The 15267-nt window shown below is 47.8% G+C and overlaps 1 protein-coding gene across 5 annotated transcripts in view; it reads right to left on the bottom strand.

Moving 5' to 3' along the window:
- The window catches only part of PLEKHM3 (pleckstrin homology domain containing M3), a 137296-nt gene that overhangs the window by 113391 nt on the left and 8638 nt on the right, over nt 1-15267 (bottom strand). For 3 of the 5 annotated variants that reach the window (XR_002439610.1, XR_002439612.1, XM_021399698.1), the window contains 3 exons: nt 14054-14184; nt 12991-13209; nt 567-1379 (listed from right to left, as the gene is read on the bottom strand). Coding sequence is in view for 1 of the 5 variants with exons in the window: in XM_021399698.1 (XP_021255373.1) it covers nt 567-1170 (604 nt within the window). In the remaining 4 variants the exon portion in view is untranslated. Of the gene's footprint in view, nt 1-566; nt 1380-7113; nt 7267-9757; nt 12966-12990; nt 13210-14053; nt 14185-15267 lie in introns of those variants that run through there. The other 2 variants (XR_002439613.1, XR_002439611.1) reach the window with 2 other exon arrangements.

Raw genomic sequence — 15267 nt, 5'->3', positions numbered from 1 at the left:
ACAAATAGCATGCTTGAGTTTTTGTTAATTGTTTATAGACTGAATAGCCAGCATTTCTTAAAGAAACAGAACAGAGATCTCAGGCCTCACAGTAAAGCTTCATATACCTACCCTCTTTTTAATGGCTGTTCTTTAATTTCTTTATAAAAGCTGACTTTGTTTGGATTTGCCATTCTCCCAATAGCTTTAGCATCCAAAGTTGTGTTTTGGTTTGTTTTTTTTTTTTTTAGTTTAGGAAATGATCAGAAATACATAACAAAAATGATTTTTCCTGAGTCAGAATGAATGAAACAGGAGCAAAGAGTAAAACAAGCTTAGTTTTTTGAACAGAAGTCAAGATTGTTTTAAACACTGACCTGTTTGCCAGGCAAACAGAGCTGTATCAAAGATAAGAAAGTCATGCTGTTTTACATCATCTTAAGAGTTAGCTCGTAGAGTTCTTTTTGTTTCTTTTTTGTTGTTGCTGTTTAATTTTTTTGAAACAAGCAGCTCCTTATGGAGATAAATGTTAAAAACAAACAGGAAAGCCTCCGCTACAATAGAAACAATAACATATCCGTACAAACCTGTGTTTCCTTGGATGTCCTGTCCCTTGGTTAGTGCCAGGTAGGAGAGCAGAGCACAGTTATTGTCATGACCTGGCAGAGCTGGTTGCTGCAGAGAGGAGCCAGTGAAGACCACTCCCCAGTTTACATGGCTGATATCAGAGCGTGAGCGGTTGTGTCCTGGCTTGAACGTGGAGGCTTCTTCATTCTGCACTAGGATGTCATTCACTGACCGAGGCCTGTCTCTCCTCCGCTGACAGATGCTGAAGATGTTAAAAGCCGCAGTCTCCCCTTCCCCTGCCCAAGCAAGGTTGTCAGCAGCTGTTCCCCTTTGCACCATGTGCTGATCTTTGGCAGAAAATGCTGTCTGGGCTTTGGTTTCCAAGAGGCCATTTTTGCAGTGATCCCAAATGAGGGTACCTTTGGCTAAGGAGGCAACATTCCTTAGATTCCTGCTCTCTGTTATCTGATCAAACACTTCGTGCCCAACCAGCTCAGGCACCTCCTGGACACCAAACACCCCAGAGGGCTGCACAATCTTCTCAAGCTTAGTATCAAAACTATTGAAGAAGTCTTCAGTCACTTCCAAGGCAGGGCTAATATCATCAACTTCAAGAGCCTCCATGTCCTGTGCTGCCAGTGGGTCCAAGGGACACAGCTGCTTCACATCTGCCCTTAGCACACCACTAGCTCAGATGGTAGGACAAGTCCACACACCAACCACAATCCTTAGTGGCAGAGAGGAACCCAACCAATCCTCTTCTTCAGATGTGAGACTGAACATCCACTGATCAAGTTGGCTGTAGTCACTCTAGGAAGCACGCTCGTAGTCACCTGTAAAGCAAAGCAAAGCATCATGTCAGCACTAACTTTTTCACAGATAAACGTGTTTATCTGCATTGCTCTTTCCACAGTCACAGTGTGTTAGCTCTTCTTGAACTGGAACAGAGAGCAGGGTGGGCCACCAGATAAAGGGGAGCCAAAGTGATACCACTTACTAACCAAACGTTAGAGAGCTGCACTGGAAGGCAGTACTGACCAACACTGCAAATGCAGCCACCTAGGTAACTTAGTATAGGTTCCCATCAGGCTGCAAAGCAAGTCAACTGACCTCAACTACTTTTTTTCCTGGATCGCTTGCATTCCTCCCTTTAGGAGACCAACACTAGTTTGCAACAGCCACTCTGATGCTTGTCTGCAGAAACAGAACCGTGATATTTTATAAATCAGTGCTAATAGGCTGCCGCAGAGTGACTGCTGCACATTTCTCTCTAGAGTATTGCTGGGAATCTGTGTGAAATGGTGTGGCAACCTAAATCCCAGAAAGATAACACATCCTATGAGGAAAACAAAATACATGGTAACCCATACTGTCATTAAGCTGCAGATCTTTACTTCCCAGCAGCTGATTTAGCAAAACATAATAGAGAATGGCTTTAAGGCTGGAACTACTGAAGAGCTGTATTGAGCTCACTTCAGGAAGGAAGGGAGGATTATTACACTCCCTGGGGTGCAATAAGGGGCTGTCTCATTGCCAACTTCTGTCTCACCATGCCTGCTGCCTTCTAACCTCCCCTTCTTGAAGCTCCATCCACGGTGCTGCTGTGCTTGAGGGACATGCAAGGAAGCTAGGTTCGAATAGGGAAAATCAAACATGCAAATTCTTGGGACCTAGACACTAGGTGCCAGGGGTAAAACAGCTCTCACAGCACCTGGAGCAGACATACACAGGATGGCCAAAAAGTCAAGGAGATCTGTGTTTTGACCACATCAGTTCAAGGCCTAGAAGCAGCAAAGCTCCATTAGCTCAGAGCTCTGCCTAGATTAATACACTCTAAGCAGAACTAATTAGCCGGGACAGGGCTGATAATTAGCAGCTCATTAGCTTGTGAATACTGCTAAGTGCCACCAAGACCCATGAAGATTTACACTTAGCAGGAAAAAACATCTATTAAACAGCATCAAACACACATCATGCTTATATTTAAAGTTTTTCGGGTTTTGTTGTTTTTTGTTTTGTTTTTTAAATCTAGAACAGTCTACTTGCCTTACCCTAACTTAAATTAGTAAAGTCATTTAAATAGACACTCCTTCCTCAAGCCACAGGGAGGAAGGAGACCAGCATCTCCTAAAGAGGGGCGCAGAGTCCTGGAGCACAAAACCTCTGCAGGCACCCACTGGCCTCCTCCCTCTCACGGCTGTGGCCACAACACTCCCGTGCTGGAAAGCAGCAGCTCAGCCTCTAGCGTAACAGATCAGCATTACAGACCACCATTTCTCTAACACATTCCAATTAAAATAAATAAGCAAACAAATAACCACATACATAACTCTGGAAACTTCAGGGGTTTTCACTGAGATCATTCTCCTCCATCTCTTTGTAAGGACTCACTTCACTTGTCTCAGCGAACTGGGACTAGGATCAGCTTGAACAAGCAGATGAGACACTAATGAGGGTCACTGACACAGTAATGGCAGAGCCAGAACCAAAATGGAGTGTTGAACAAAACAGACATGGAGTGGTTTCAAATCAGAACAGCATGGGAATGCTCTTTGCAAAGCTGTGCAATTGTACTAGTTACGGCAGTGGGAAATGAAGCCACTCCAACCACATCCACATTGTCACCTTAAAGGAAGACGAAGTTCACTCTCACAGATCATTCCTGCCATTGACCCCAGAGCTGCATTCTGCTCATGGTGTCTCAGAGCTCCAGCATGCTGAGGAACGAAACCTGCTTCAACCTATCCACTTATTCCACATCCTCCCATGGCATGTCTTTAAAGTAAGAATGGTATTTGGAAATTGCAAAACCGCAAAAGGCTTTCACTTGAATAAAAGCAGTACCAGCACAACCCCATGCCAAGAGAGCTGCAGGCTGACCGCACAAAGGCGCTGTCTCCTTAATTGGCGGAGAACACAGCCCTGCTCCCACACAAGCACTGGAGCAACAATCACTCCAGAAGAGTTTATGACATGCCACTGAAGCACTGCAGAGGAAGAATTTCAGTGGTAGCAGATGCAGTGTTGCTCCGTTCTTCAATTTAAATCATCAGCAAAGGTGAAAAGGGACAGAAGAAAAAACAACACTTACATGTAACAGGTTCATCCTTAACCACTTGAGCTGCTTCATGCAGCTGCATGTTTCTCTGGACCCTACAGACTGGAATTACCGGTGTCATGCAGCCACGCATAGTGCTGCAGAACTACAGCTGACCTCATGTCCGGGGAGATGCTGAATCACAAGGTCATGAGAAGGTGACAGGCCCTGCATCATACGGTATGCAAATAGCAACACTCATACTCCCTAACTTCGCTGCTCTGTCATGCTCCATAGGTACAGGCAATGTGACCTTGGCAGTGGCAGGCAGAATGCATCCCACTACACCTAGAGCCTCCTCAGGTCAGAGAAGGAGTTACGCCATGTGTGCAGTGATTCCCTCAGCACTAGGATTTGATAAACCTCCATAAGCACAAGTTGGCATCTTCTGGCAGTGACATTCAGCAAAGATTTCCTTCAGACTTTTAAAGGGATTTCGTGACAAATGAAAGCAAGCTCTGATATGCCAGTAAGCAGCTCCATCCAAATCTCCTCTAGGAGAGAAAACAGTGGAAACCACTCCCTTCATATAAGGGCAGAAAAGGAAAATAAAACATTAGGATGAACTCCTTTCAAATTACTATCGCATGTATTGCCTCATGTATTGCTTCTCAGAAACACCTGAAAGTTTCCAAGGACATTCAGCCTAGGATAGTAAATACAAGGAAGAGGGATGCATCAGCCCAGACTAGTAAAATCAGCCAAAGCTATAGGCAGCTGTAAAGAACCCACCTTAACCAAAATTGGTGAAGGTGGTGCATTGTTCTTAGCAAAAACTGCTCAACATCAGCTTGTAGCAGCTGAAAAGTATCTACTGTAGATAGAGCTTCTGTCCACAAACGTGCAGCAGTCAGATAACTCATGTTGTGAGCATTCATTAAGTCTTTACTATCACGAGTGCATAACGGCCAAATTACTCATGGCTGAGGCAAGCAGCAGTGATTGCTGGTCATGCCACATGAGACACAGAGCTTCCGTTTACTTAGGGTAACGCAAAGCCTCAAGAAGCCACAAAGGCCAACATAGCTGACAGAGCAATCTGACAACAGATGAAAACCATGGATGACAAACGCCAGGGAATGTACACTGGAACAGATTGTTTCAATTCCTGATAAACTTTTCTGGATCCCCATCTTCCAGGAAGAATATCTGGGCACCACACTGCAATAACTAGCAGGAAAGAGGCAAGGGCAGAAAATAATCCTGCAAGTGACAAACCTCCATGACAGCACCCACTGTGTACCACCAGCTCACGCATCATGACCAGGACTGTTCATTCTAGCTCAGACAGGAGAGAAAACCAGAGCCAGCACGCATTTAGGAACCAGTGACTACAAAGATCCATTTAGCTCTGCAGTCCCTACAAAAAGTATATATATACATACATATATATATATGTCTCATACATATATATATACGTATATATATGTCTCATACATATATATACGTATATATATATATATAGATAGATGTCTCATACATATATATATATATCTCTCTCTCATACATATATGTATGAGACATCTTTCTATTTGGTTGCCTAAGGAAAAACGGTTTTTGCCATTGTCCTGCCTATCTTCCAGTTCTTCTTCTTCCCTCTCCTTTGAATTATGCAGGCAACTTCAACTAGACACAGCTGTATAGAAGTGTCTTTAAAGACACAATTCTTGCATTTGTTAAATATTGGGCAGGAAACAGGAAAATTCACCCTTCTGCTAAAGGGAAGGCAAGCAAAACCCGGTCCCTCTTTGTTTCCAGAAGTGCCACCACTTCAAGCACAAGTGTTAGCGCTAGATAGCTCTGAAAACACCAGGAAGCAGAAGAGAAAAGAAAGGAGACATGACACAATTTGGTAAGAAAGCAGCCAGGGTGGTTTTGGTGCTCACAGCACCACCACAGTGAGCAAGTGATGAGTTTCAGTTACGCACAACAGATAAATAAGGGTCTTCTCTTTTTTTTTTTTCCTCTAGTTGGAGGAAGAATTAGAAAGGAACCATCAATTACATACACAAACAATATTTTCAGGAAGAAACATGTAAACAAGAGGAGTGCCCAGCTAGCCAAAAGACAGAAAAACGTGAGTAATACCGAGTCACTGATTCCTAATGACTCTTAGAGTCAAATTCCTGGCAGAGAATTTGGTATTTCTGAGAATTCTCTCTCAAGGCCACAAGAGGAGTTTCACAGGTTACCTGTCTGCAAACAGAGAGCAGTGGTGCCTCAGTTCCTGGAGAGCTCAGCCCATCCCTTTCTCGGCACCCTGGAACATGCTGAGGGAACCAGCCGTGCTTACCTCACACTGTAACTGTAGGCTGAAACCCCTATGCCAGCAAGAAAACAGAACGGAACATTCTTTTGGAACATTTGGTAACAATTTGGTAGCAGAGCAGATTCAAGCAGCCACAGGAACCTTTATTGTTTGTGTGCTGCAGACTTGGACCACTAACAAGCCTGGCTCATGTCTGTGACAAGCTCAGTCCAACTAAGAGGTTATCTGAAGAAAAGATGGACATAGAACCACCTTGAACAGAACCACTGGGGTTGGTGCAGCTGATACCTAATGAGCTTTTCTATCAGTCAGACTCTGAGCAACCTCAACCTATGACCTCTCTTTGAGTGGTACCTTGAACAATCACAGCCTATGGGCTCTGTTCTACAAACATTAGCTCTGAAGGTCCCATCAGCCAAGTACTGCACAGAATCCAAATGGGATGCACTTAGGTCAATGACTGTCCCTGAAAACCAGTATGCTGCGCAGAATCCCTAGGAAAAACATTATGAAGCTGAGGACTTAGGAGCTACCTCTAAATTAAGAAGTTGTGTTATATTTGTCAGGTGGCACACTTGAGTTGCTAGAAGAGGATGATGACATACAGGCGGCTGTCAAAGTCTTTACTACCATTTTCATACTCTGCTGGCACAAATTGCCTGCAAAATGAAGCTGAAAAATTGAGGCAGCAAAATGCAAGGTACTGCACAGTGCCATCCTTCCAACACCTCCCTACTATAACTGGACAGCAGATGATGTTTTGTTTACAGCATAGCAAGGCCTACTCAGCAAACACTCTCAGTGGTCTTCTGACCACCAGCTTCCTTGTTCCCCCAGCCCAAGATAAGCGTTATCCCCAGTAACACAGCACACAAGCTTATTAGATTCATCATTTAAATCTCTGAACGAAATCTACATTGCCTCACAAAAGAAAAGACAAAACTACAATATTTTTTTCATATGGAACAGGCAATCGGAGTTTCAAAGAGACTGCCGTATGATAGTCAACAGTCTTACATTGCCTGAAGAATTGTCTTCAGATGACATTTTTAAAGCACCTTTTGAGAAGCCTCTTCCCCGAGTATCCAACTGAGAGATTAACTGCTTAAAATGTTCAGACAATTCTAGTTTACAGCGTCCCATGGAAGTGCTTTTTGATTGATAATCAGGCATAAACCACTGATGTTCAGAAGAAGCTTACAAAAACTGGAGAAAGATGCTTTCTGGTCAGGAATGCTTGCCTGGAGGGCCAGGTGCTCAAGAAGGTCACTGAATGTAAGCATAACCATTTCTGTGGTGCAAAATCATCTGCTTGCTATGGTCTCCCTGAAGGGCAGCAATAAGCTTTTTCACGCTAAAGGAAGAAAAAAAAAAAGAGAGAGAGATGAAGAAAGAGGAGAGACCAGGGAGAAAGCAGAATGGCGCATTCTGTGAAGGGGAGCAGACATTTAGGTGAGGGTACACAGGTTTCACTCTGTGGAAGCACAGACTTCCTCAGCTGCTGATCTGCCCCATTGCTTTACCAAAGAAACTCCCCAGGCATCCTCACCCGGCATGGCAAACTAGCACATTGCAGCTATAAACACCTCATCCAGCAATGAGCACGCATTAATGAATAATAAACAGTGCTTGTAGTACACCTTTAATTTTAACTGCACTTTGGAAAAAGTAATTAAAATGAAACATCTCTAAGCTGAGGAGCGCACACCAGAACAAAGCACAGGGTATGAAAGGCACTGTGCAAACCTCCACCTGTGCAGGAAGACACATGGCTCATTGGACATTGCCACTATGATGTATCAGCTTGTCTGCTAAGAGGAAATGGGAGAACTTGCATGTGACAAAAGACAGAAAACATTTTTAATACACTTTTCTGGTTAACACAACTGAAGTTGTATCTCTCCAGTCCATACGTTCTAGAAGAACTACGCTGAAGAGAAGACCCTGCTTTGTCTTTTATGTATTTTAACAGTGATCAGAAATCAAGACATTTTCATTTTGTCCCCAGGAGCTCTGAACAGAAAGGAAAGACGTATGTTGCTCCTGAGCATGTTGTTCTGTAGCACTCATTTCCAGAGGCTGCTGGAAATGAGGCTGCTGAGCTGTCAGCTGCTGTGTGCAGCAATGTTCTGCCCAGCATGCCTCCCCTGCTGCCTGGAGGTGGCCGTGTTTAAGTAATAAAGGACATATATAAGGGGGGGCTGCCAGATAAAGACATTTATCTCCTTTTAAGTAGGACAAGGGGACAATAAGAAGCATTGGGACTTTTCTAGATGAGGCTAGCTAGTATAAATAGTAAAGCAATAAGTGAATCCTTTGCTATCTATGCCAGCCTACACAATTAACTTTCAGTTAGCTCTGCAGAGCAGTTTCTCTGAGGTGCACCAAGCAGGGAGCAACAAGCACACCCCAGCTGAGCCAGCACAGCCCAGCACGCCCCACAGCTGGCAGTAACAGCTGCCACTGCCTGCAGGCCACAATGAGGGCTGGAAACACAGCATCTCCACAAGAATATGGGAAACATTTCTTCTCTGAGCTTATAGCAAGGCCAAAGGAAAAATACAGACTTGAATTCCAAACCTGTCCAGCACACAGTCTTCCAAGCAGCCCCGATCTGCAAACACAATCAACTCCTTGCTGTGGTACCCAGGGAGCTCTGCTGGGACACAGAGAGCAAGGTAGACACAGGCCTGGTCTCCCACATCTACTGGTGGCTGAATGTCAACACTGATGGGACTACGTTTTTAATAACAAATTCGTTTCTAACCTCAATCTAAGCCCTCTTCTTATCTTTCAGATAGCCGGGACCGCTGTGGTTTGGCACATTTATCTTTGGGGAAGCGGTACAGGGGAGGGAGAGTACAAAGGATGCTCAGCACAGCACCACAGCAACCCGGTGCCCCTGGCCCCAGAACTCTGCCCCAGCTTCCAGCCCTCATCCCCCCCCCCCCCAGCAGGCTCCTTCAGCACAGCTGCTGCCATCAGCTGACTCCTCCAGCACAAACACCTGCTGCTCTCTAAACTGAACCATAACTTTATTATGAGAGATATTTGCAGAAACCTAACAGAAACCTCAAAACATCAGATCAAACCGAAACACTAACAACACGATGGGACACAGCTCTGTAGGAATGGTGCACCTAGCTACTGCAGACTGATTATGTCCTTCGTTCTGCTATGCAGTGCCCTATTTTGTGTTTTAAATTTCTGATTCTTTAATCAGAATTTTTTCCATGCAGGATGAACAAGCCATGTAAGCGATGAGATAAAACTCCTCTAGCTTTGAGCGGGTGTTGGTCCCACCGAGAGGCAGATGCTTTTGTTCCTATGTACGGCAACTTGCTGTAGTCACTCGGTGGGATGATGCAGTGCCTAAAATTAGACTTGTCTGTAAATCCTGGCAGATCAGGGCGATAAGCACATATCTGTAGAGCGGAGAACAGATGAGGTGCAAGCTGCGATTCTCTCTGCCAGGCTCACCCCACCCTTCCGCAGTGCCCCAGGCCGGCCCGCGCCCACACGGCCGGTGTCCCCCGCGTTCTCAGCTCTGCCTCTGCCCGGGTGCCCACTGCACAAAAGCAGCGGTTTCAGTAACACACGAGAAGACCGCAGCACCGTGTCACGCTCCGCGCCGCTCGGAGCGAAGCCGAAACGCTTGCTGAGAACTGCGGGGAGATGCAGGGCCGGGGCTCCGCCAGGGGCACGGACCACAGCCGCGTCCATACCGTGGGCGCCGTCCCGGCTGCACGGGGGCCTCGCCTCCGCCCGCGCGGCCCGGGGAAGGCTTCGGGCGGCGGCCCCGCGGAACGCCCGACCCGCAGCGCACGCGGACGCGCGAGGTTTACCTGGCCGCCGCGCTACGAGGAAGGGGCTCCCGGCGCCCCGGCCGGAGCGGAGCGGAGCCGCCGGCGTGCGGGCACGGCCCGGTACGGCCCCTCTCGGCGCGGCCGCGTCCTGCCGCAATCCCGGCCCGGCCGCCGCGGGAAACGGCGCCGCGGAACCAAGGTTCCTGCCGCCGCCCTCAGGGCCGCCCGCGCCCGGCCTCGGCAAAGGGACCGCGAGCCTGGGCGTGGGGAGCGGCCGAGGCTCGCGCACCTGGGCGGCCTCGAGACAGGCAGCGGGGCGAGGGGCTCTGCGAAGCGCCCGGGGCGTGACGGCTGCGGGAGCAGGTCGGTGCGGTGAGCATCACCCGCGGCAGCAAGGGCACCCCCGGTGCAGCCTGTCACCCAGGGAAGCCAAGCTGCAAGGCAATCACAAACTCTTCATTTAATTAGAATGCAGTGCAGGACCCCACCCAAGAACACGGCATGTGCAAAAATAACCTACAGGCACGCTTACCTGGGTGAAGCCCAGTACCTCAGCCCCGTGCCTGATAACACCCAGCAGCGTGACACCACAGGCTGTGCACATGGGCACAGGGCTGCACCGATACATGCTGCTGAACCGAGCCCAGAACAGGGATCTACAACCAGCAGTGTGAGGGGGGGTTTGGGTATCTGTCATAAGAGGACTGCTAAGAAAGCAGTGCGGGGACAGCAGAGGCCTTGCTCAAGAATCATAGAATCATTAAGGTCGGAAAAGACCTCTAAGATCACCCAGTCCAAACACCCACCTACCACCAATACTGCCCACTAAACTATGGCCCTCAGTGCCACATCTCCAAGGCTCTTAAACACTTCCAGGGATGGTGACTCCACCAAACACAATCATAGAATCATCAAGGTTGGAAAAGATCTCTAAGATCACCCAGTTGAACCATCCAATCATCAGTGTGCGTCTTTCTCACAGTGGTCATTAGGGAACAGTTTGGATTCAAGTTTTTAGTTCTCCATTGTCTGAGAACCACTTTTACGAACAATGATGACCAATTTACCTGAAGGAGGAGAAGACTCCATCCCCTTTCTAAATGATATTTTCACATCTCTGAGTCCTCACAAACTCCTCTGCCACAGCTTTCTACAATGGAGCCCTCCTAGGTTGGGGGCTCTATGTTTTCTTTTTTTAATCCATCAGACATCTGCCTGCATTCTGTGTGACACTGGGGAGAATGAACGGCCAGACTTATCCTTCAAAGTATGACAGACTCCTATTCTGAAGAAATCTGAACCTTGGAAAATGTAATTGTCGTAACTTTACATATTGAAGAATATAAATTTCAGATCATATACTCATATAATCATTAAGGTTGGAAAAGACCACTAAGGTCATCTAGTCCAACCATCAACCTGTCACCGCCATACCCACAATGTTACTAGGATGTAGCACTTTTCATCCTTTGAAAATATCGCCATTCTCTAGCACAACAGGAGCTGTTACAAGCTAAAGACCTGGCAGTGGCTGTTGCACACAGCTTGACGTCCAGCTCGGTGCCCTCACTCAGCAGCCATCAGCACACAGCCTGATATCGCACTCAGTGCCTGGAGCCCTCTAGCAGTAAACCTTGCAAGAAAACAAACTCCATGCCCACCTGATGAGGCCATACATGGGGTCATTTTCCCGCTACCTGACCATCTCTTAGCTTTCGTTAGAGGGTCTGGAAGTCTAAAGTCAATACCAAAAGAGGGAGAGCATGGCTCTTTCTGCTAACTCTGGAAGCATAACTCAGCAGCTGTCCTGCTGGGAGAGCTTGCAGGACTGAGTGGTCTTCTTTGATCTGAATGACTCCCATACATACAGCAGAACAATCCAACAATCTGTTGGATTGTCTGCTACCAAGTTTGGCCCCTTTTGATGGGAGTCCAAACATCTTTCTCTCCAGCTGGGGAACTCTCGGGCAACACTTAGGAACACTTAGAGAACACTTAGGGCGGGCACAATGTGGAAGGGCGAATGCCAGTTCACCATACTGAAGACCCACCAGCTCACACCAGCTGAGAGTTAGACCACCGCCTCTGAAGCAGGGCCTTTTTTCACACGTTTTAATTACGGACTCCCTGCACGGAAGCTATTACCTCGCAGAAAGGCCGCTAACTGGCACATTCAGTGCAAGATGAAACCTTTCCGATAATTGTTCCTTAAGTTCATGTTTGCAAAAATAAATATCATCAGATGATTAAATTAAACACCACAGCCAGCCCAGCAATACGCTGTTCTCACTTATCGTGCAGGAAGGAGATCAAAGAGAGTGGCTCAGGTAGAGCCGTTCCGGCTCGGGTTGGTAGCTACCTATAGAACACACTAATTAGCCCCGCTCGGCGGGTGCAGTGCGGAATTAACCCTCCCGAAATCAGCCGGCATTGCCGTTTTCGTGCCCCGTGAGCACCTGGGTGCGGAGGGACTCCACAAAGCCCCGGCGCAGCCCCGACCCGACCTCAGGGTCTCTCGGGCCCCCAGCTCCCGCAGCGCCTCCTCCCGCAGCCCCCTGCCGGGAGCTGCTCCTGGGGGCGCCGCGCCCCCGCCCGCTGTGCCGGGCCTTCCCCGGGCGGAGCGGGGCGAAGCCGCCCCCCCGCCGGCCCCGAGAGCTCCGCTATTCTTCTGCTAATGGGATTGGCACCGCTTAAAGCGGTCTGCGCGGGTATTGTCTGCGGCCGCAGCAAGAGAAACATTATTCAAAGGCCATTCAGGGCCTAAAAGAAGCGGCAGAGCAGAGTAATTATCGGAGACTCTCCATTAACGAGGGCATCTTTGCTCTTTGTCTGTGTTGGTTTAATAAGGGCCGCTAATGGGGCCGGGGGAGGGGCGGGCTAATGCTTCTAAACAAACCCCCTCCTCCCTCCCCCGCCGCTGAGCCCCGCTGGCCTGATGGGCGCTGACAGCCGGCCGGGAGCTGCCGTACTGGGGCTGACCCCGGGATCACGCGGGGTGCCCCCGGCCCGGCTCGCCGGCAGCCGCCTGTGCTCCTGAGAGTCGTTCTGTGCTGCCCGACCCCGCACTGCGCCCGCCCGACCTCTCTCATGTCACCCAGTGACCCTTCGCGGCTGGGCATGACGCGCTGACGGCAGTAATGGGGGACGACGGCCAGACGGAGCTCCCGCAGCAGAGGCCCGGGCTGCTGCCCGCACCCGGGAGGTACTACGGGTGGGCACCGTCCCGAGCATCCCGCACCGCGGCCGGGTCCAGCGCAGGCAGTGGCTCCCACCTGCCGGCGGGGTGGAGGGAGAACCTACGCCAACCTCCAGCCCGACATCCTGCTCCGCTGCTCTCCAGAGCACACACATAAATCCTTCTGAAGGCCTCCAGACTGTTCCAAGTGCCAGGTTTGAGGGGTCCGTCTCAGGGGCACTTTGCAGTATCACAGGGTCAGGCACACGTTGGTCACTTCAACATGGAAACGTGGACGAGAGATCTCAGGACGTCTCTGCAAAAGACAGCAATCAAACAGCGCACTGTAATGCCACAAAAGCAACAAGCTGGAGGAACAGTGCAGCTCTTCTCAGTTGTGACACAAAAAGTACTGCGGATACAGGGTTAAGGACCACAGGGCTCATTTTTAGCCAGCTCTGAAAATAAACAACATTCAATGAAATGATTCCCACACGTTTGTGCAAGTTTTTTGCGGAAGCCAAACCTTGGACACCACTATTCTTTCACATAGAACTTCCAGCTCACTTTCAAATGCCACAGCTCTAATGGATGGTTGCACTGCACAACTAGCCTGTGGACTACAGACACAAAGCAGTGCCTGTGCACCTGCACGTGTACATGTCTGCAGCCTCGGGGATAGTACCTGTGGGACAGCTGATGCCAGTGCTCTCTCTCATTATGAGAAATGAGTTTATCCAGGCGAGGTACGAAACAAATGCTTCCATACGGGCACCCACCCAGCCCTCTCCTGAAGCAAATATCCTGATGCTAATGGTTCATCATAAGCAGAGGAACAAAAAACCATGGAAACCCCGCACTACTTAAACCAGCGGGTTTGTGCGTGAAGAAGCAGATTCCGTATAGTCTGTATAGTTTCTCACCCTTGTTTTGCAGTTGGCAAAACAAGGGTTGGCAGTTCTGAAATTTTCATAGTTTTGGGTTGTTGTTCTCAGCATTTCACCAGCAAGTGCATGTCTTGCAACAAAAAAACCTCTTTGTAAGTGCTCTATCTCCTCTCCATGGGAGCAAAACGTCTCAGAACACCCTTGCAAGTCAAAGAGAGCACTCACACTTCACATGAAGGGGGCTAAGATACAGGGCAAATAAACTGGTAATACCTGATGTCACTCTTGGCAGACAGAGCTGAGGAGTGGACATGGTTCTTTCTTCAGAGCCTTAGCATGGTGTCCTGCAATCAATGGTATTCCCTGTCCTTGTTTTGAAGCACTCTGTTTCAAGAAGCACATTCCTGAAAAAGAAGTCAGTTTTCAGCATGTAATTGCTCATGTTAATGACAGCTACTATTCAGATATTTTTTCTTTTTAGAAAAATTATACGTATGCAGGGGAACTACCTTTGCCAATGGATTTTGCAATCTAAATTAGGAAGTTAATACACTGATACAGAATGCACAGGACCTGGCCTCTGATGATAAGTTTTGCTTTATAAGTATCATTATTATCTCTCTTTACCACTAACAGATAACACAGACAGCTTTGTAGTGTGTATGCTAACATGAGATTTGAACAAAAACAAAACAGTGACTCAAAAGGGATAATGGAGATCTAGTTGATACCCAAAGCAAAAATGAATGAAGAGAAAAAAAACAGACAACAATCAAACAAAAACCAAAATCGATAGCTTTAAAAATCTTGGTACCCCAGGAAAAACAAGTTGCGACAACGGGTAAGGAGAGATGGCCAAGATCTGGACAAAGATGTGTCATGAAAAAGGAGAGCTTTTGCGTGAAGGAGAAGTCAGTGAGTAGTTTGGTAGTTTGTGCTGAGCAGGGTGAAACGAGACAGACCTGGAAGGGAGCAGAGCTCCCAGCAGCGAGAGATAGGGTGGGTGGTAAGATACCAGTCGGTCTAGTCCTTGAAACTGCAGTCAGAGTAGCACAGCTGAAGGTGAGGCATCTGGCATGAAAGATAGGAGCACTGCAAGTAAGCAGGGAATGACTACATCTGCCCTGCAACTACTTTTTCACCAGTTCTCCCTTCTTTTTTTATATTCCTCCTGCAAATATTTGAGGCTATCAGACAATTAATTGAAGTGGATTCATTCCAGGTTACTCTGCTTCACTCTGCTGCTGTCATCCTGTCGCATTTGAACTGACCGGAACCCCACGAATGCAACAAACAGGACTGTGCTGCCTGCACAGTTTTGCATTTGCTCTGAACTGAGTTTGAGCTTATCAATGTAGATTTGAGCCATTTTTAAGTTGAATACGAGCCTTGAAACCTAAGAGAAAATGAAAAGGAGTTAGAAAGGTCAAAAGATGCCTTTCCAGAAAATCAGTTCTGTATGTTCGCAAACTATTGTGAGCAGAAGA

This window comes from Numida meleagris, chromosome 5, assembly GCF_002078875.1.
Source record: "Numida meleagris isolate 19003 breed g44 Domestic line chromosome 5, NumMel1.0, whole genome shotgun sequence".
Taxonomy (NCBI): Eukaryota; Metazoa; Chordata; class Aves; order Galliformes; family Numididae; genus Numida; species Numida meleagris.
This window is presented reverse-complemented; position numbering and strand designations above follow the sequence as displayed.